At 34.7% G+C, this 22975-nt stretch overlaps 1 protein-coding gene across 3 annotated transcripts in view; it reads left to right on the top strand.

Moving 5' to 3' along the window:
- The first annotated feature begins 207 nt into the window (after positions 1-207).
- Ccdc169 (coiled-coil domain containing 169) overlaps positions 208-22975 on the top strand; it is a 48664-nt gene continuing 25896 nt past the window's right edge. For 2 of the 3 annotated variants that reach the window (XM_026395130.2, XM_026395129.2), the window contains exons 1-4: positions 208-416; positions 2292-2371; positions 8495-8605; positions 8688-8728. In XM_026395130.2, the coding sequence (XP_026250915.1) occupies positions 334-416; positions 2292-2371; positions 8495-8605; positions 8688-8728 (315 nt within the window). In that variant the 5' untranslated portion in view covers positions 208-333. The remainder of the gene's footprint in view (positions 417-2291; positions 2372-8494; positions 8606-8687; positions 8729-22975) is intronic. The other variant, XM_026395131.2, reaches the window with a different exon arrangement.

Genomic DNA, 22975 nt, shown 5'->3' with positions numbered 1-22975 from the left:
CTTCTTGGCCTCCAGAACGAGGCGGGAGTTGGGGAGGAATGGGGCCCCCAGTCTAGCCACAGGGCTGCTCCCAACAGAACCCAACATTGCAAACTCCGCCTCCCTCAATTCCCGCCCCCTTCGGCGCCCCACTGGGAAGGCGATGCGGGCGACGCCCTATGACGTCACGCGTGACGCGGCGCAGTGGGCGGGAGAGGGTGACTGTGAGGCGTTTCGCCATGGCGACCGCTCCTGGGGACGCTTTTTCTTTCCCAGCTTGGGGATGCCCCTTCCAGGTTTTATACTCTAAGCAGTGCCGAGTCGAAGGGCGTGGGAGCTCTCTGACCTCTCGCTATGGGGGAGGGAAGAGGCGAAAACTTCGACGGTGTGAGCACCGACCGCCTTAAACTGGAGTTGCTGGAAGAAATCTACCAGAAGTGAGTCGGCGGCGCGCGGCCTCCCGCGCCCGTGAGGGGCAGGTGCGCGACCCCAGGCCTCCCGGGGCGGCCCTCGGTCCGTTTGCTTCAGACCGAAGCCGTCAAGGTTGCTGAAGGACAGCGTCGGGATTAATAGAGGGCACGTCAGACGACTTCCCCTAACAGTGTTCTGTGCTAGAGGTTGATTTGCCTTTTGATTAGTTATGCCTATCGGCATGCAGGTTGCACTTTCTTATGGTTAAAACTAAGTGGCCCCGCGCGGTGGCGCACACCAGCAATTATAAATTCTGGGGAGGCCGAGGCAGGAGGATCGCAAGTTCAAAGCTAACCTCAGCAATTTAGGAGGCCCTAAACAAATTTAGTGAGACCCTGTATCCAAAAAAATTGCACCCCTGGTACAAAAAAAAAAAAAAAAAAAAACAATAAAGCAAGAACAACAAAAACAGAAAACACCACCAACAACACTTCCCCCCAAGTGTATTTGGTACATATGTTGTAATTTTAAAATAGGTCTTTGTTTTTTATGTTCTACTGAATTCGGGTTTTTCAGTTTAAAATCCCAAGGAATTTATTTAATATTTCATCCTTTAGAAGAACTTAAGAAATGGTAACTTTTTGTAAAAATCGGGCCTTCTTCCTATGCTTTCTTTTTCTCTTTCTTTGTGCAATGCTGAGGATTGAACTCAGGACCTTGCCAATGGTAGGCAAAGGCACTATTGAAAGCATGTTCATCTCCAGTTTCTCAGATGCTTTTTCATTTCTTGTAACAAAGGCATAGACAGGTTTATTTAGCAAGATAGATAACACATTCAAGGGAGAATGTGTGCTGTCTCCAGAGTAAGCAGCCTCTCCTATGCTTTTTAGAACAATATTAGTATTTCTTGTTAAAACTGACTATGCTATTTTTAAAAAGATAATCTTATCACACCCACAGGCCCCATGAGAATTGACTTTTCTGTGGGTCCCATAGCATCCTGTGCTTTCCTCTATTATAACTCCAGTCACACTACTAATTAATTTATTACTTATTTTTTAAATCTTGAACCAAATGATAAACATTCTGAGGATCAGGTTCTGCCTTCTCTGAGGCAGCAAGGGTTCAGAGCAAGAATTTAGAGGAATTCTGCATAAATTTAAATCTCGGCTCTTATTACTCAATAACTATAGGACCTTATTTAAGTTAACTAACTTGCTTAAGCCTCAGCTTTCTCTTAAGAGTGTTATATAAATAGTTACACTTCCTATTGTTGTTGCCAGGATGGAATGAAATGTGTGAAATGTTTAGCACTGGCTAGTGCATTCCAGGTAAGCATTCAAGTGGAATTGAGCTGCTGCTGTTGATATTGCTCATTGTACTGTCTTTAACAAAATGCCTTAAATACAAAGGGCATTCAGAAATATTTACGAATGCTTTTTTAAAGAAAGTGTGTGTGTGTGTGTGTGTGTGTGTACGTACATGTGTGTGTTTTATTAGTGTTTCTTTTTTCTTTTTTTCAGGTTGACACTTGTTGCCTGCTGCCCTTGTTAGCTCTTCCTGTCTGTAATAATTTGCAACTCTTATTTTACAGTGTTCTGAGAAACTCAGTAATCAATTTCTTTGGGATCATATTTAAGGGTAATTGGCTTCCCAGTGATTACCTGGGAGCTTTGAGCCTTAGTGCATATTTAATCCTTTCTGGACCTTATTAATCAGAAGCTTGTATTTGTCTGATTCTTGATACTCAACCATGTGTTCAATAAATAATGTTTAATGATATTCAATAAATAAATAATATTTCATAAGAAATTATTCCTAAAGTACTGGGGGTTACATGTATTAGTTTTCCCATGTTATTTTTAATTGAATCATAATTAACAAAATATTTTTAATAACAGGGATATAGTGCAACTCTCAGTGTTTGAATTAAGACACAAGATAGCAGAAATGGAAGCCAAACCCAATACTGACAATGAAGGTATATACGTAAATATTTATATATATATATCTCTCTTGTATAATTATTGTTCATTTTACCAAGATACCTATGGTACATTAAATTACATATATTGAATAATAGTACCAAGATTTCAGTATTACTCTCTGGTGGCATTAATAATAATTTATAACAAAAGCTTTAAAACTGATACTTCAGAATGTCAAACCATTACTACATAATTATTCAAAAATGTTATTTCACAAAACTTTTCTTATATGACATCAATATACTGTTTCCTTTGTAAATAATAAAATATCATAAATATTCTGTTCAATTTATGTCATACCCTTCATATATTAACTACTGGATCTTCAGTTTAACTGTAAAATCCTGATCCTAAGATTTATCTGTTTGTGTTGGAAGAATTTTTGTGTGTAGGGGTGTGTGTGTGTGTGTGTGTGTATTATATATATGTACACATAACCACATATCCTTAAAATTTATAATGTATGCCAGATATTTATTAATTCCACAAATAGTAATTGAGATTCATATATCAACACGTTGGAAGACCTTTATTTTCCCTATTTTAAAGAGGTGCAGTGACTATTGGGAGAAGGTGACAAACTAAAATATGATTATGAGAAGTGATATATGTTCTGCAAATAGAGAAACAGGATCTTAGAGAAAGAGAATCTAGCACAATTTTAGTGAAGGTATAAAGACAGCCTTTACAGAGGAAGCAGTGCTTAAACTAAACAGAGTAAGGAGTTTATTAGAATTATGGGGGTGTGCTTTGGTTCTTAAATTCATTTGTACTTCTTTCTTATACTAAGAAGCCATGAACAAAAAGAGATTAGTAGCTAATTGAGAAATAAAATGCTGCTTTCTATGAGAATCTAATACTCTGTTAAAGCTTGCTTGGAGAATACTACACCAAGGCTGAAGTAGCATTATATATCTATCTGTACTTTAGGTATAATTAGCTCTGTGGGGGCAGACTTTGAGTTCACCTACCAAATAGTTGTATTGGCAAGGGTAATACACTCACCTACCCAGTTAGAGAAAAAACAGAAGACATGCTCACACATACAGTACGGAGTCCAGTACCTATGCCCAATAGTAATATATTGCTCACTAGTCATAATATAAACTGTTCTTATGGAGAGGAAGTAGGATATGGCCACAAAGAGTAGGAAAGCTTTTGCCTCAGTAGTCTAAACTAAAGTCTTAAATGAATAGCAAAAACACTTGTCCCTTAATCAAGGCCAGGAACTCTGTCAAGTGAGGTGATCCTTTTTTTGTTTGTTTGTTTGTTTGTTTCAGTGAGAATAGCTAGTATTTGTGTAGTGCTCTAAATGAATTTTCAACTACCCTTTTAAAAAGTATTATTACCCCATTTTATAGATGAGAAAACTGAGATCCTAAATGACTTTCTGAAAAATACAGAGGTAATGAGTAATATTTCTGAAATTTTCAATCCAGGCATGCTGGTGTCAAATTCCATCCACTTAGCCTCCACTTCTTTCTACCTCTTAAGCTTAAATTTGCACCTTGATTTTTTAATTTTTAAATTTTTCATCTAGAAAATTGAGCCTTGGTTTACAACTGGGAATAGAAATAGGCCAGGTTTGCCTAGTACATCCATGCTTGTCTAATTTTTTTTTTTTTAACTCATTCCAATCAGAAGTTTTGCCTGCTCAACTGTGTAACTATTCTTGTCCAGGTTACCAATGATTTCTAGTTTGCTAACTCCCATGTCAGCTGAGTCATCTTATATGATCTCATCAGCTGATCTCAACTTGTCCTTGAAGCCCTTTGTTCACTTGGCCTCTGGGACACCATACTCTCTTGGTTGTCCTACTTATTAGTCACTTGTCATTTCTTCATTTCTAAAAACTCAAGAATGCCTCAGGGCTCAGTCTCCGTCTTCTGACATTTCTTCAATATGTGCTTAGGCAATTTCTGGTCTTCTAGGGTTAAATACCATCATATACTGACAACACACATCCATATCTCCACTTTGGACCTCAAGTCTGATTTCTAACCCCAAGTACCTTTGGCCATTTCATAATATATTAAAAGAGCAAACATTTTTTCAAACTTAGTAAATGCTAATTTTTTTTGTGAAACTCAATTTGTCTTTCATATTTCAAAACAAAGAAAAGAATGCTTTTTTCTGGTATAATACTTAATGATGAAAAATTAGAGAGATTTCCATTCCTTGGGTTGGGAGGAAGATGCCTATTGCCATCATTCAAATGTATTAGTGATTTCAAAGTTCTAGTCAAACAATAAAATGTGAAAAAGAAATGAATGATAGCTATTAGGAAGAGATAGACTTTTATGATTTCCATTTTCATAATTTAATATCCAGAATTTTCCAGAGGATCAACTAAAAACTAGTAAATATTTAGTAAATATTTAGAAAATGATTAGATAAAGCCTGATGCAATGGCATGTGCCAGTAATTCCAGTGGCTTGAGAGGCTAAGGAAGGAAGATCACGGAGTTCAAAGCCACTCTCAGCAACTTAGTGAGGCACTTAGCAACTCGGTGAGAACCCTGACTAAATAAAATATAAAAAAGGGCTGGGGATGTGGCCCCTGGGTTTAATCTCTTATACACCCCCCAAAAATTGTTGGATATAATAATAGAATAAATGTTTATTTTTTAAAAAAAATAAGTTTCAGCAATAACAAGCTAAAAATATAGTGTTGAAATGACCTCAATCACAATTTCAACATAGTCCACAAAATATCTGATCATTTCTTTGGCAAGAATTATGCAGAACCTGTATGAAGAGACAACAAAAGACTATAACTATAAAGGAATAATTGTTAAATCAGAATTCTCACCTTATTCTACCCAAGAGATTTCATACCAAACAGAAACCGTGAGGGAAAAAAGAAATTGAAAAAGTAAGTTTTCCCCTTAGCCCATACCTTGTTGAAATTCTAAGCTTTGTTAGTGGGAGACACAAAAAACAGCAAAAAAGGTGGACTGGGGATGCTGCTTAGCGGTGAGCACATGCCTAGCAAGTGTGAGGCCTTGGGTTTGATTCCCAGCACTGCGAAAATAAGAAACAAGAAGTCTTTGTGAACTTTGTTTTAGTTAATGAGCTCAATTTATTTTTATTAGACATATAAGATTTCTATTGGAAAGAAAACTAAATTAATAAAAATGTACCACCCATTTATGTGCTCAAACCCTGAGCATCTCAGAATCTCTAGTGGAGTGGGGAAAATGCTAGGAGTTAGCCTGTAAAAAGAACATTGACTTTAGAATCAGGTGGCCCCTGGCTTTAATATTACAGCTGTGGGACTTAAATGTATAACTTTGAATAAATTACTTAAAACCCTCTTTGTCTCAATTTCCTCACATGTAATTGGTGAAAAATAAACATAACTTGTAGGGTTGTTTGAGGACTAATATATTGAGTTTATCCTCTTCATTATTTTTTTTTTTAAAGAGAGAGTGAGAGAGGCAGAGAGAGAAAGAGAGAGAATTTTAATATTTATTTTTTAGTTATCGGCGGACTCAACATCTTTGTTTGTATGTGGTTCTGAGAATCGAACCTGGGCCGCACGCATGCCAGGCGAGCTCGATACCGCTTGAGCCACATCCCCAGCCCTCCTCTTCATTATTTTTAAAAAATATTTTTTAGTTATAACCTTTATTCTATTTACTTACCATTATTTGGTGCTGAGGGTCAAACCCACTGCCTCACATGGGCTAGGCAAGTGCTCCACCGCTGAACTACAATCTCAGCCCCTTCATTATTATTATGTTAATAAGGAGGGAAATTTTTTCCTCTATGGGAGAACTAAATATTATAAATGGGTTCATTCTCACCAAATTAACTTACTGGTATCACGTATATCTTATTAAAATACCTAGGTTCCCCCCACCCGCAACTTGAAAAATTTAACTCTAAAACTAATTGGATGAATAAATAGGCAGAAATAACTGTGGAAAGAGATACTTAGAAAATAAATTCATTAACACTTAAAATGAATCAACAGAACAGTAAAATTAGTCTTTTCAGATTCTCATAGACCAAAAATGGGTAGGTTAAACCACAGACATTTATTTTCTGACACTTCTTGTGGCTGGAAGTCAAATCAAGATATTGGCGGGGTTGGTTCCCTTCAAGCACTCTCTCCTTGGCTGGTAGATGGCCACCTGCTCTGTATGTGTTCACACATAGTCTTCCCTTTGTGTCTGTAACCTAATCTCCTTTTATAAAAACATCTGTTGTATTGAATTAGGGCTCATGTATGACCTCATTTTGCCTTAATTGCCTCTTAAAAAATCCTGATTCTAAATACACTTTCAGAGGTACTTGGGTGTATGACTTCAATATATGAATTTGGTGTGCAGGTGATGGAGCAGGGTATGTTGGATGTGAAAGAGTGGTTAGAACACAATCCATCCTGTAACAGGAAAAGAGTCTAGTTTATTAAAACCATAATGCAATACCATAAAATTTAGGACCAGGTTATTTTTAATTTTGAAAATTGAATCTTTCAAATTAGTTTTTTAGTTACTTTAAAAAAGTACAAAACCATTTTCATTTATGAATTGGGGGACTAGATTATTACAAACAAAATCTGTGCAATACTCTGAAATCAGACCCCAAATAATCAATGCATTATTCTATTCAGGCTCTATAACAAAATACCTTAAGTGGCTTAAATGATAGAAATTAATTTTCTCATAGTTCTTGTGGCTGGGAATTAGTAGATCAAGGTGCTGGCCAGTTCAATTGATGGTGAGAACTCCTTTCTGATTTGGAGACACCTATCTTCTTACCATGTACTCACATGGCAGAATCAAACAGAGTCAGTTAACTCTCTGGTTTCTCATCTAATAATACTAATCTTACAGAATTATAACCTCAATGTTGTGACCTCATTTAAGCTTTATCACCTCCTCACAGACTCTCTCTCCAAATACATACAGTCAAATTGGAGGACAGAGCTTTAATATGAATTTTGGGGGCAGGCACATAAATACTTAGTCCATAACAATCCTTTAGCATCACTTTCTAAGTACTATTTTCTCTCTCCCTATCATCAAAAACGAAACAAAATAAAAATGTCAGACTGCCTGCTGCATTTGGGAAAGGGCTTCTGGGTAGAAAACTGGAGCCAAGGAGCCTATTACCACTGATGTTTTATTGGAATTTAAGGAAGCTAAATGAAAAGTGATGAATTATTCAATAAATTCTGTTTGAAAAATTGGTGTAATATTGAGAAAGAAATGCTCATTTAGATCCTCATTCTATATACTTAATGCTAAAAACTTCCAAATGGATTATAAAGTTGATATAAAAAAGAACAAAAAGCATAGATGAGTATCTGTCTCCCCATCCTTATTTCTCTTTCAGATCAGATGTCCTGATCCACTTAATTGAAAAATTTTTCAAATGTTCTAGTTAAGTGTGTTTTTTTTTCTTCCTATTTTTATTGCTGAATGATAGCAAGGACAATGTCTATTTTATTTTTGCATCCTTAGTTCCTTGTAGAGTACCACATTAGTCTTTTTCCTTTCCATGATAAAAATATTTCATTTTTCAGTCTTTTCAAATTAAGATAACTTCATTGTTGCCATCATTATAACTGTAGTGATTAGAAAAAACATGACTGAATTATTAAAACCCATGTGGTGTGCTGTGGTTTGAACGTGTCTCTCCAAAACCCAATGTGATAATACAGAGAAGCTGGGCCTTTAAGAGGGGATGTGGCCATGAGGGCTCCTCTTTTTTTTTAGTGGGATTAAGGCCCTGACCAAAGAGGCTTCACACACCACATTTTGTTAGCTTGCTTGTCTGTCACATGAAGACACAGAACAAGAAACCTTACCAATGCCTTGATCCTGGACTTCCTTGCTTCCACAACTGTGATAAATAATTTCTGTTCTTTGTAAATGACCCAGTCACAGTGTTATAGCAGCACCAGATGGACCAAACATAGTGCCATTTTTCAACCCCAAACTGTTCTTTTTAATAGTTGAAAAAGTATTATTTGGCGTTGTTTTTTTAATGGGACTTATCTGTATTACTAAAAAAGATCTTAACAGGTAAATATTGAACTGTTTCATGTTATTTGAGTGAATAAATAAGAGTTGGTGGGCTAATCTTGATCTCCCCCCACCTCAGGCAGTGAATGGAAAACCCGTTATGAGACACAACTAGAAATGAATGATCAACTAGAAAAGCAAATTGCATCTCTTAAAGAGAAAATGGAAAAATTCCGTGGGAATCCTTCAGGTACAAAAGCAATTATATATATGTATTATAAGTTGAGTTAAAACTGATAAAATATCAATTGTTTATATTTGCTTTATTGTAGACAGTCTATCTTCTATTCGTGTCTATGAACGAATGCCTGTGGTGAGTAAAAGATGGTTAAAAAGAATAACTGTAGGAAAGTATGTATATTTTCCCCCAGACAGATTCTAAACAAAATTTTAAAGATTGTCAACAGGATCCAAATAAAATATTTTGTTCAGGAGAACTGTTCCTTGCATCCAAAGAATCTAGTTGCAGGCCATCAGTTTACTCTCCCTGTTGGAAAGCAGAGCATAGATTCTGGTGTATGTACAGATAAGCAAAATAGAAGAAAAAGAATCTGAGTAGTCAGGCTAGCAGGGAACCTGAGCATGTCTATTCCTTCTAATCAGAAGAAGCCTAATATTTAACACAAAGAATATATCTTCTTCATTTCTAAAACATGTCCATTCTAGTTCCTCTGTAATATACAAACACATGTACTCACATATACACATCGATGTATTTGTGTACATACATATACATATACACATTACATATGCAAATATATTAAAGAGAGATATCAAATCCATCAGAGAACCCATAAAGTTACCTTATGAGGATCATGAAACCTCAATGGGCTGACCAATCTGCTTTCTTTTCTGGTTGCCTCTTTGGGAGTTAATTTTAATTCATAATAAATTACTTAAGTTTATCTGTTTTGTAAAGTGTTTTACAAAACAGATTCATTGTTTTTTAGTCATTCAAATCTATACTTTAAAATGTACAGAATCCTGAAGCATGACCTTGTTGGATTCAGAGCCTGCTTAGAAATAGCCTTTTCCTCAAAACTCTGAATTATTATTTCAGAAATACTCAGAAAAAAATCCTGTGAAAAGCCAAGGGTACTTCTATTGAAAATGCAAATGCAATACTCTGTGAAATTTGTAGGATTTAACATATCATTATCATCAGCAGCAGCAGCTTTAATTGAACATATACAGTATGCAAATTAATTTAATTTCCCTTTTTTCAGTCTTGCAACAACCGCATGAGGTGAAGTTTAACCTTATTTCCTTTGATGCATGTGATGATAAGCTTAAACAGATGAAAGAATTTGATCAGGCTCACACAGTCTATAAGTGGAGCCAAATTCTCTCCCTCTATAAAAAGTCTTCATGCATTTACTATACCTTGCTGTAGTGCTTATCAGAAATAACAAAAAAAAAGTTTTTTAAAGAGCTATAGGTAGAGTACTAAGTTGATATACAGAGAATGAGAATGAGAGCATTTATGGTTGCTTTTCTTTGAATAACTGAAATTCATTATGAAAGTTACAGGGAAATTCTGCATTTTCAAAAATAATGAATTGTGGAGAAATAAGGCTATTTGTTCCTGTTACTTTCAACTCAGAAATGCTCATATTTCTGTGTCTTGGAAGTTCAAGAAAATAACATTTTCTTTTTCTGTTTTTTTATTTTTAATGGAAAAAGTAGCTTTTTTGTTTTTGTCTCCTTCTGCATTATAGTGGAGTTATATCCCCCTCTTGTGGCATTCAGAAATTGCTGCTAGACCATTTTCACTATAGTGCCCTTTCTTAATTGCAGGTAGAATTTCAATAATACCTATAGAATATAAAGTATAAAATACTCCCTACAGAATATAAAATATTCTGGCTACCTGATTTTGATAAGGCAGCCATAATCCTCAAGAAATTAAGTATCAACAGCCTAATATTTATATAACATGGTAAAGTATTTTATAGTGTATTTATTCCTGCTACCTGAGAATGAGATTCTGTAACATTTATATTGATAAACTAATTTTTCTTGGTGTTATTCTTGAATAAAGTGTGCTTCTCTGTAGACCTAGAGGCAGATAAGTAGTATTTCTCTTCAGAAAAGGACTAGGATATAAAGAACAGCATAGGCCAAGCAGAAAGAGAACTTAAATTCAATATAAATGGAACTAGTCCTTCTATTCTCTGGGCAGATGCCCTGCACAAGAATTTAGGTTTTCTTAAACAATTAAGTCCAGGAAGGCTTTTCTGGACAGCAGGTATTAGGAATCTGGCCTACAGTTGATGATGGAAGTATCTATTCAACTACTCAGCAAAAAGCACTGGTTTCCAAGAATCCTATATCCAGTAAGAGATCTCTTATTATATAAGAACAAAAAATATATTAAATCATAATATTCAATATAAAGACCAATATTTGTAAAATTCAGACATGATGTTTATTTATAAAACATTTTAAATTCCTTTTAAGTTGATAGAAGACATACACTATTTGTTTTTGTGGGAGAGTATGGATTTACATTATTTGTAAATTTAATCTTTATCGTCATGGATCATTCCATCTTTAGGACTAACATATACAGACATACTTATAAAATTAATGTAAATTTTCTTGAATACTAATTTTGAGTAACTTCAAATTGTAGGCTTGTTTATGGATGACAAAAGGGATGGATACTAGGGTTTTTGTGTGTGTGTGTGTGTGTGTGTGTGTGATTTTGGAGATTGAACCCAGGGTCTTATGCATTCAAGGCAAGCACTCTACCAACTGAGCTGTATCCCTAGCCTGGATACTCAATTTTGACGGGCACACATGTAATATTTAAAAATACTATTTGACAAAAATAAATGTTATTTTCAAACTAGATCAATTAAATGGGCTTGATTTTAATATTTTGAAAAATTACTCTCAATTAGTTTAGAGCTTTCATCTAGTTTTATTTTATTGTTTTTTTGAATCACTTTTCTCCTCTGAAGGTATTATAGAGTATATTATCTTGAAAATATCTTTCAGTGGTATAGTTATTCACATTTAATTTTAGCACTATGTATCATTTAAGGATTGCATTTGGCTGTATATGAGAGAAAGCTCTAAGCAATCACTTTTTTTCTATTTTCCTCCCTCATGTAATAAAAAGGATTAGAGGTTTGCATTTATTGGTGCAATGACTCTATAAAGCCCTCAGGAATTCAGGCTTCTCCTCATTTTCCACTCATGTGTGAGGGGCTAGAAATACAGTGTTTTGTGTAAGTAGGAAGAAAATAGATACAGGGTATGCAGTTAGTTTTATCTACCATACAAGGTCATTTTATTTTAAAGTCTTTGCATTTATTTAAAGTTTTTGTTATTTCATTTTAAAGTTTTATGTGTTTATTGATATTATTTGAAAGTTAAAGACAAAAATGAAATCATAAAGGCAACAGTGCCTACTATTTATATTTGTTTGGTAATTTTTATATGCATATATTTATTAAAAAGAATAACCTAATAAATCAGGAGAAATAAAAGCAAGAATTAAACAGGATTGCACTTAGTTTTGTTTTTTATATTTTAAATACAATTTTAGCCTTACTACACAATTTTGTATTCTATATTAGAGCACCTAAATCAATTACTACTTATGTTTCTTTTTTAAAATCTGATTTGCTATACATGATGGCAGAATGCAATTCATTTCATATTACAAATATAGAGCACAATTTTTCAAGACACTGATTGTACACAAAGTATTTTCACACCATTTGTGTCATATACATGTACTTAGGGTAATTATATCTAACTCATTCCATCATCATTTCTACCCACTTGTCCTCTCCCTTCCCCTCTCTTCCCTTTTCCTTCTCTAAAGTTCCTCCATTCCTCCCATGCTCCCCCCATCAATCGCCATTATGCATCTGCATCCTCATATCAAAAAAGACATTAGGCCTTTGGTTTTTTGGGATTGACTTGCTTTACTTAGCAAAATATTCTCCAACTTCATCCATTTACCTGCAAATGCCATGATTTTATTCTCTTTCAATTCTGAGTAATGTTCCATTGTATATATATATACCACTGTTTCCTTATCCACTCATCTACTGAAGGGCATCTAGGTTGGTTCCATAATTTAGCTATTGTGAATTGTGCTGCTATAAACATTGATATGGCTGTGTCCCTGTGGTATGCTGTTTTTAAGTCCTTTGGGTATAAACCAAGGAGTTGGGATAGCTGTGTTGAATGGTGGTTCCATTCCAAGTTTTCCAAGGAATCTCCATACTGCTTTCCAGATTGGCTGCACCAATTTGCAGTCCCACCAGCAATTTATAAGCATGCCTTTTCCCCCACATCCTTGTCAACACTTAATGTTGTTTGTCTTCATAATAGCTGCCATTCTGACTGGAGTGAGATGATATCTTAGAGTAGTTTTGATTTGCATTTCTCTAATTGCTAGAGATGTTGAACATTTTTTTCATATGTTTGTTGATTGATTGTATGTCATCTTTTGAGAAGTGTCTGTTTACTCTCTTGGCCCATTTATTGATTGGGTTATTTGTTTTTTTTTTTTTTTTGGTGTTAAGGTTTTTGTGTATTTTATATATCCTGGAGATTAGTGCTGTATCTGATGTGCTTGTGGTAAAGATTTGCTTCCATTCTGTAGGCTCTCTATTCACCTCACTTCTTATTTTGCTGAGAAGAAGCTTTTTAGTTTGAATCCATCCCATTTATTGATTCTTAGTTTTAATTCTTGTACTACAGGAGTTTTATTAAGAAAATTGGGCTAATCTGACATGATGGATACTTGGGCCTACTTTTTCTTCTATTAGGCGCAGGGTCTCTGGCTTAATTCCTAGGTCCTTGATCCACTTTGGGTTGAGTTTTGTGCATAGTGGGAGATAGGGGTTTAATTTCATTTTGTTACATGTGGATTTCCAGTTTCCCCAGTACCATTTGTTGAAGAGGCTACCTTTTCTCCAATGTACATTTTTGGTGCCTTTGCCTAAAATAAGATAACTGAAGTTATATGGGTTAGACTCGATGTCCTCTATTCTGTACCATTAGTCTATAGGTCGATTTTGGTGCCAATACCATGCTGTTTTAGTTACTTTTGCTCTGTAGTATAGTTTTAGGTCTGGAATAGTAATGCCACCAGCTTCATTCTTCTTGCTAAGGATTGCTTTGGCTATTCTGGGTCTCTTATTTTTCTAGATGAATTTCATGACTGCTTTTTCTATTTCTATAAGGAATGCCATTGGGAATTTGATTGGGATTGCAGTGAATCTGTATAGTGCTTTTGGTAGTATGCTCATTTTGAAGTATTAATTCTGCCTATCCAAGAACAAGGTAGCTCTTTCCATCTTCTAAGATCTTCTTTAATTTCTTTCTTTAGCGTGTTGTGGTTTTCATTGTAGAGGTGTTTCACCTCTTTTGTTAAATTTATTCCCAAGTATTTTATTTTTAAGACTGTTGTAAGTGGGGTGGTTTTCCTAGTTTCACTTTCAGTGGATTTGTCACTGACGTACAGAAATGCCTTTGATTTATGGGTGTTGATTTTATATCCAGCTACTTTGCTGAATTCATTTATTAGTTCTAGGAGATTTTTGGAGGAATGTTTTGGGTCTTTTAGGTATAGAATCATATCATCTGCAAATAGTGATAACTTGAGTTCTTCTTTTCCTATCTATATTCCTTTAATTTCTTTCATCTGTCTGATTTTTCTGGCTAGAGTTTCAAGAACTATGTTAATTAGAAGTGGTGACAGAGAGCATCCCTGTTTTGTTCCAGTTTTTAGAGGGAATACTTTCAATTTTTCTCCATTTAGCAGACGGTCTGAGGCTCAGCATAGGTAGCCTGTACAATGTTGTTACTAGTTTTTCAAGCATTTTGAACATTGAAGGAATGCTGTATTTTATCAAATGCTTTCTCAGCATCTATTGAGATGATCATATGATTTTTATCTTTAAATCTATTGATGTGATGAATTACATTTATTTATTTCCATATGTTGAACCAACCTTGCATTCCTAGGATGAACCCTACTTGATCGTGATGTACTATCTTTTTGATATGTTTTTGTATTTGGTTTGCCAGAATTTTATTGAGAATTTTTGCATCTATATTTATTAGAGATATTGGTCTGAAATTTTCTTTCTTTGATGTGTCTTTGGTTTTGGAATCAGGGTGATATTGGCATCATAGAATCTGTTTGGAAGTGTTCCATCTTATTCTATTTCATGAAATAGTCTGTAGAGTATTGGTATTAATTCTTCTTCATAGGTCTTGTAGAACTCAGTTATGTATCCATTCAGTCCTGGGCTTTTCTTGGTTGGTAGACTTCTGATGGTGTCCTTTATTTCCTTGCTTGAAATTGATCTGTTTAACTTGTGTATATCATTCTGTTTTAGTTTAGGCATATCATATGCCTCTAGAAATTTGTTGATGTCTTTGATTTTTTTCTAATTTATTGGAGTACAAATTTTCAAAATAATTTCTAATTATTTTCTGTATTTCTGTAGTATCCATCGTAATGTTTCCTTTTTCATCATGGATTTTAGTAATTTGAGTTTTCTCTCCTTCTCTTCATTAGCATGGCTAATGGTTTATCAATTTTATATATTTCTTCAAAGAACCAACTTTAGGTTTTTTCAATTTTTTCAATTGTTTCTTTTGTATCAATTTCATTGATTTCAGCTCTAATTTTAATTATTTCCTGTCTCCTACTGCTTTGGGGGTTGATTTGTTCTTTTCTTTCTAGGGCTTTGAGATGTAATATTAGGTAATATATTTGTTGACTTTTCCTTCTGTTTAGGAATGAACTCCATGCAGTGAACTTTCCTCTTAACACTGTCTTAATAGTGTCCCAGAGATTTTGATATGTTGTATCAGTGTTCTCATTTACTTCTAAGAATTTTTTAATCTCCTCCTTAGTATTTTTTGCTACCCATTGTTCGTTCAATTGCATATTATTTAGTCTCCAGGCGTAGGAGTAGCTTTTAGTTTTTATTTCATCATTGATATCTAGTTTCATTCCATTGTGGTCTGATAGAATGCAAGGTAGTATTTCTACTTTTCTGTATTTACTAACATTTGCTTTGTGGCATAACATATGGTCTATTTTAGAAAAGGATCCATGTGCTGTTGAGAAGAAAGTGTATTCGCTCATTGATGGATAATATACTCTATATATGTCAGTTAAAACTAAGTTATTGATTGTATTTTTGAGTTCTATAGTTTGTTTAGCTTTTGTTTGGAAGATCTATCTAGTGGTGAAACAGGTGTGTTAAAGTGACCCAGAATTATTGTGTTGTGGTCTACTTGACTCTTGAACTTGAGAAGAGTTTGATTGATGAACGTAGATGCTCCATTTTGTGGGGCATATATATTTATATGTTGATGTATAGTTCCCTTAAGTAGTCTGAAATGTCCATCTTTATCTCTTTTGATTAACTTTGGCTTGAAGTCTTCTTTATTTTATGAGGATGGAAACCCCTGCTTGCTTAGGTAGGCCATGTGAATGGTACATTTTATCCCAACCTTTCACCTTCAGTCTGTGGGTGTCTTTTCCTATGAGATGAGTCTCTTGAAGGCAGCATATTGTTGGGTCCTTTTTTAAATCCAATCTACCAGGCTATGTCTTTTGATTGGTGAGTTTAAATTTATAAACAAATCCCCCCTAACTTGCATTTTGTTTAAAGTAATAACTTTATATCATACAAATAAATTTCAAGTATGAAAAGTGCATTATTGCAATAATACCTCTTGCAAGAAATAATACTAATAATGTAAAATGGTAAGGACACAAGTAGTTTCTTTGTAATTATATGTTGCTTCCAGACATATTTCTCTGCAACTTGTTGAGCAACATTTTAAGATGTTGGACTTCTGCAATAGATGGCACTGATGGTTTTATTTTTAAAAAAACACTTTACAGTTTATTATAAACCAAGAACTTTGGACTTGCAAAGAGGTATAGATCAGATACATAGATACATACATAGGCTAGATTTTCAGCTTTGCAAGCATAAGATTCCTGATCTCTGTTGCAATTACTCAACACTGCTGTTTTAGTACAAAAGGAGTCAGACAATACCTAATAGATATGTGAGCTGTGTTCTAACATGTTGGCTTAGGAAAAAAAAAAAAAGCATTTACTGGCTTTTGAATTTAGGCTATAGTTTGTTGGCTCCTGTTTTAGGAAGCAGTCTGCAAACTTTGATAATTCGTAGATTGGGGGCCTTTCATAAAAACACAAAGGCCTGGTCTCATCGTTCAACCAACTTGTCACCTCTGTGTTCTTTATTAACTCTCCAGGTCATTCTGATACACATCAAAGTTTGAGAATCACTGATTTAAGCACATGTATACTTAAAAGTGGATTTTTAAAAATCATGGGATCTATACCTTTAAAATATTTGAGATAGTGATAAAGTCTCTATGGATCAACGTGGGTGTCTCTAAAGACACCCAAGATATCTGGCATGAATAAGAGGGGTGATGGAAAATATGGCTGGAAATACATTCAGGGACTAGATAATGAAGGGTTTCATATTTATGTTAGGGAATGTGAACATTTTTATATATGATGGGAAGCTGTTGGAGTATTTATGTATTTTAAAATCTCTGCTCACCCTCCTATGGAGAAAGGATTCCCAGGATGAGAATTGAGGCAGAGAAGCCAGTTAGGATTCTTTTCAGACTGGGTAAAGGAAGGTGAGTTTTTAGCTTGGTCGGTATTATATGTGGGAGGAGCAGAGGAAACAGATTGAAGATATATTTAGAAATAATTTCATGAATACATGGGTAATAGGATGAGATTGGGAGAGGATTGAAGGATGCATAACTTCCTGGATTGTGATGAACAGGACTATAGGAATCAAAAGTAGTTGAGATGTTAGGAGATGATGATTATGGTTTGTTTGTGCATTTTATATAGGTAAGAGTAGTTAAAACTGGATGTGGTTTTAGACTACAGAAAGTTGTCTCTGAAAATAGAGATCTTGGAATCATAGGTGTCTCTTGAAGTCATGAAAGTACAAGAGACTGCTGGGGGGTGGGGTGGGGACAGAGTCTGAAAAACAGGATTGAGGGTGGAAGCCTAGGGAAATACTAACAATTAAGATATTGGCTAAAAAGGCAATTTGGTGAAGATAATAGTGAGGAAAAATATTGAGAAAGGATGAGGGGGACAATTGGAAAAGTGGATCACAGAAGCCAAAGAAGGAGAAAATTTTATGACTATTCACCAGAAAAATGTTCTCCAAGGAACTTCTGGCTCAGGGTAGGATAAAGCACTAGTTCAGGCTAATTATAAGAAAACAAGTACTAGTCAAAGGATAGGATTTTGGGAGAAATGTTGTGGAAAGGAAGAGTAGGGGATAAGAAAATGAAGTGAGGATAACCTACTTCATCTAGAATTATAGCTTTTGGAATCAGATTTGCCCTGGTTCAAATCCAGACTAGAGGACACTGAGGAAATCACTTTACCTCTCCAAGGCTTAATTTCCTCATCTGTAAAATGGAGTTAATTAGCTTTCTTGTGCAGGCTGTTGTGAAGATTATTAGTGTTAATAAGAAAATAGCATAGTGCCTGAAGTAGTAAGTACTGTTAGTTCTCTTCCTAACTTCCCTTGGTAAAGGAGAAGTAAAATTTCATCAAAAACAAATCTGTTGTGAAGTTAACCTTAATCCCATTGGAAAGGATAATAATAAAGGTAAAGCCCAAAGATATGCAATCTATTTTTTTCTTAAGCTGTGCTGTTATGTAAGCTACAAATATTTGCTACCTTTTCAAACTGCAGTACAGTTTTGTGGTTCTAAGTACCTACCCACAAAGTAGGGGCTTCATCAGGAGTTTAATACTTTTAATAAAAAGCACAGAACATTTACTTCCTTTGGGCTAGCTGGATGTATATTTTCTAGCTCCTGTTGGCATCTGTTAGAGAAATGAAATATTAGGTTAGAATGTTCCAAGAATTTCCAAGTATGTCTAGAACTATCACAATTCACAGCAAGATTAGAATCTTTCTTGAGAATTCTAAATAACTAAAAGTTGAGGTTAAATGAGTTCCGTTGTATCTGATGTTTTTGAGTTCTTGCTTGGCACTTCAGGCTTCTTCATTCATTTCTAATTAGATTATGAAGCTAAGGATTTAGCTGAACTCTTTCATCAGATCTTTATGGCTCCCAGTCGTCAGCCACAGATAGTTCCCTGATAATATTTTAATTAATATTTCAGTGCTTTACTATCGCTATTAGCACACGATGGTGATTTTATCTTTCTTACGTTAGCTTATATAGGCCCACTGAAGCTCAGTATTTTTGATGCTATACCATAAACAGGAAAGATGATTGTTGGCCCAACTACTTTCTTGCTTCCCTGTGTTATTCAGCATTACTATGTGCTTACTTGCCTGCTATGGATTTCTTGAATTTTTGAACTGTATAAGGATCACACAGTACATTTATTTAAAATATACATTATTCCAGGACTTCGAATAGAGGAACTCATCTGTAGGTCTGGAGTAAGGCCTGGATATTTGTACATTTTAGCAGGCATTTCAATAAGTTCTGTTGCCAAGCACATTTGAGAAAAAAAGATTTAGGGGATCTGTGTCCATCAGGAAAAGATGTGAAAGTTTCTCTTATGATAAGAGTTCCTGTACAGACTCTATCAAAAAGCACTTTCATATGCCTGTAGTCAATTCTATCATAAAGTAGAAGTTTTTCTCTTTGACTGATTCATAGTCAAAAAACTAACGACCCCTATTCTTCTCTGTTACTGTTTTCCTCATCAATTCACTCCCCTTGTCTTACATTACACCCAGACAGTTTGGATCCTTCAGGGAAATGTCTCATCAGTGCATACACCATGTCAATTAGATGGATATAGTACTGGGGATCATTCTTCTAAAGTTACAACACTAGCTGATTGTGGGAGCCACTGGGGGAAGAAGCATTAATTAGAAAAATATTTTATCTCCCCGCAAACATTGTCTGGAAAACTCTTGATCAATTTGTGGAAAAATCAATTCATGGGAAGCCAACTTGTTGAAATTTGAATTCTTAAATATGTTCTTATGAATATATATTTAATAGCATTTTAAGAAATGTTCAATTTTTTAACTAAAGACTCATAGAAATAGTTTAGCATTTAGTATCATCATTGAAAAATATATTCTGAAAAAAAGATGTTCAGGGTGTAAGTTCACATATAAAAAGGATTCTCCTTAAAAAGCAAATTTTTGGTAAATTTGAAATTGATCTCTAGGAAAATTGTTCTCTTTTATGTTAATTCTTTAATGAAATTATTTTTAAATGTTAATTTTTGGCTATTTGTCTGGCTTTCCTTCCAAACTATGTTTTAGTTTTCTCTAGAACTGACCAGAAGACCCACTCTCCTTACCCTGCTTATAAGGAGAAGTTTGAAGTAAGAGATGGTTTTAAGTCTTAGAAAATCCTTTTAAACCATCAGACCATTCTCTTTATCATACACTTGGCCCTTTAGAGGAACAAGATACTCCCCTCATCATTCTCTGTTTTGCTCCTTTTTTTAATATTTATTTTTTAGTTATAGTTGGACACAATATCTTTATTTTATTTTTATGTGGTGCTGAGGATCGAACCTAGTGCCTCACACGTGGTAGGTGAGTGCTCCACTAATGAGTCACAACCCCAGCCCAGTTTTGCTCCTTTTTATGTTCTAACTTCATTGACATATTCTATCGCTTCTTCATCCTGATTCCCTGTACTCTCTTCCTGTGACACTTGCTTCTTTCCTTTGTCATGATTCAAATTCTTCTTTTATGTGGGCTGCCTCATGGACATCTAGCCCAATTTGGCCCTTCCTAGGACCCTTTATCTCACTGCACTCACTTCACATCCAACTGGCATGGCCCCACTGGACTCTCATTTTTGTCATTTCTACCTTCAGAACCTTTTAAGAAATATTCTAAAAGTCTAAGTATACATTTAGAACCCGATAACGAGGCATTAAAATAAATGACCTTAAAGCACCATTGACACCCATAAGTATGTTTTAGTTAAAATATATTAAAGTGATATGCCAATTATATAGTGAAAAGGATTAGCGAAATGATCTTGGGTTCTCAAAAGTGTGGTATTTAAAAAGGAAATGGAATTCCCACTGCCCACCTGGCTCTGGTAGATCTGCAGATCCAATATGAGACTGCTTCCTGAGGTATTCTGCCACAGACCTCACTTAGGTTTACATTCTCCCCAAAGATCCAAATGATTAGTTTGGAGACAGGTGGAGGTCTTCAAACTAGAGAAAAGTTGAAAAGATTTTGTATGTTGAGAAGTTAGCCACAAGGGGGCACTGTATCTAAACATGAGAAATGCTGCATTCTTTCGCCATCAGAATTGTCTTTTTTGAAAGGTACTATGTGGAAGCTGTGATGAACTAAATTGTATTCTTGTGCTTTGCTCTTGTAAGCCTTCAATGGAGTAATTTTTTTTAACTCGTAGCTTTCTTTTTCTTTTTTTTTTGGTGTATTCTTTAGTAATTAACATTGGTTTCTTTAAAAATAGGCGACCAGCAGCGCTTCCTTTCTGCTTGAAATATGGAGTATTTTTAAAAGTTTAAATCCTGGGCTGTGGATGTAGCTCAGAGGTAACTTGCCCATCATGTACAAGGCCTGGGTTAAATCCCCATAATCACAAAAACCAATACCAACAACAAAAATTAAAGTCTAAATAAATTTTACTTCAGATATGTAAACAGTGCCCTAAATTTCTAATTTTTACCTTGTGTTTCAATCGACTTTTACAAAATGACCTTTCCAAAACAAATTTAGAAAGAACATAGGTAAAATAGATAACTGCTTGGAATGCTAAGAAATGATCAGTCTCTGAAACAACTCTTCTATGATAGTGGAAGAATTAATTTTTTATGTGATATTTTGGGGGTGAGGGGCTAATTTCCTGTACAACCATCAATTTAGCTTTACTTTGTTATTCCAGGCTGCAATTTTCTAGTTTGTGACTATTGATTATATAATTAGATTGTTCATTTTATAATCAATAAAATCAAAGTCAAAATCTAGAATGAACCCAGAAGTTATTATAGTACAGTTTTACTATTTTTTAAGAATTTCTCTGGCTTTATTTTTACATTTTGTCAGGTTCTTTTAATCAAATTAAGCCATAATAAATTCATAAGCAATCCTGTGTTGTAATTTAAAGAAATAGCAAAAATGATTCTATTTATTAATATCTTCATCAACTACTACTATAAAGAAGTTTATATGCAGTAAATTCTTGCAGTTGCTAACCAAATATATTTTGTTATCTAGTACATATGCATCTTACCTTATTATTATGAAGTAATTGTAGATTTATGGGAAGTTATAAAAATAGTATATACATATAGTACATATATTGACCCCTTTACCCAATGATGACCCTTTAAAGAACTGTAAAACATTATAAAAACCAAGAAATTTATGTTAGAACAATGCTTCTAACTAGACTATGGACTAATGCTGTGTGTGTGTGGGGGGGTGTTGCTGTTATTTGTTTTTACAGATGGATAAACACAAATATTTTGCAACTAATGAGCTAGGGTATCAATGACTGGTATAGTTTTGGCAAAAATACAAAATGTGTTCTTTTCTCCCCCAAATAATATATGTTTATGTTGCTTCTATTCCCATGAGACTTCTACAGTGAACCATCCTAATTTTCTGAGTTGCAATATAATTTAAAAGCATAGTGTGTCAACTCATAAGAATCAGGCACAAGGAGAAGGAGAATGAGGTGTGTCTGAGGAAACGTGGGCCACACCAGCTAGAACTGCTTGTGGGCACAGTGCTGAGACTAACAGTTGAAAGAAAAATTCTGTATGTTGACTCTCAAGGGACCCAACAACAAGCTGAGGGATAAAGTATGTGATATGTTAGAGGCTGAAGGAATATGAAATCAAGGTATTAAAGCTGAAAGTGGTAATTTAAGAAAGTCAGGACAGCAGAGTGCGGTGGTATGCGCCAGAAAACCCAGTGGCTCAGTGGAGGTTGATACAGGAGGATCTTGAGTTCAAAGCCAGCCTCAGCAAAAAGCAAGGCACTAAACAACTCAGTGAGACCCTGTCTCTAAATAAAATATAAAAAAATAGGACTGGGGATGTGGCTCAGTGGTTGAGTGCCCTGAGTTCAATCTTTGGTACCCCCGTCCCACCCCCCCCAAAAAAAATGTTAGGATGAGGGTTCACATCTGATATGAAGTTGCTATTTTAGTTCATTTTCTACCAGCTATATAAAAAGTCTATACAATTAGTATATGACTATTTTTTTAAATGATAGAATTCTTCACATCAACCAGCAAGGCATATTGTTAACTTCAAATGTGATCTATTTTAGAATTTATAGTGTTGGAGTATAAATTATTCAATATTATCAAAGTAGTATTGTGCTTTTTAAAAAATGCACTTAATTGGAATGGTTTCCATTTTAGCAAGACATTTTGATTGTGAAACTAGTAAAGGAGGCAATAGGTGGGTAGGGCCTGAGAGCTGTTAGACATTTTTTTTTTTCACTTGACTCTAGCTGATAATTTGTTATATTCACTTTTACATGTTCCT

The sequence above is a fragment of the Urocitellus parryii genome, chromosome 2, assembly GCF_045843805.1.
Source record: "Urocitellus parryii isolate mUroPar1 chromosome 2, mUroPar1.hap1, whole genome shotgun sequence".
NCBI classification, from domain to species: domain Eukaryota; kingdom Metazoa; phylum Chordata; class Mammalia; order Rodentia; family Sciuridae; genus Urocitellus; species Urocitellus parryii.
This window is presented reverse-complemented; position numbering and strand designations above follow the sequence as displayed.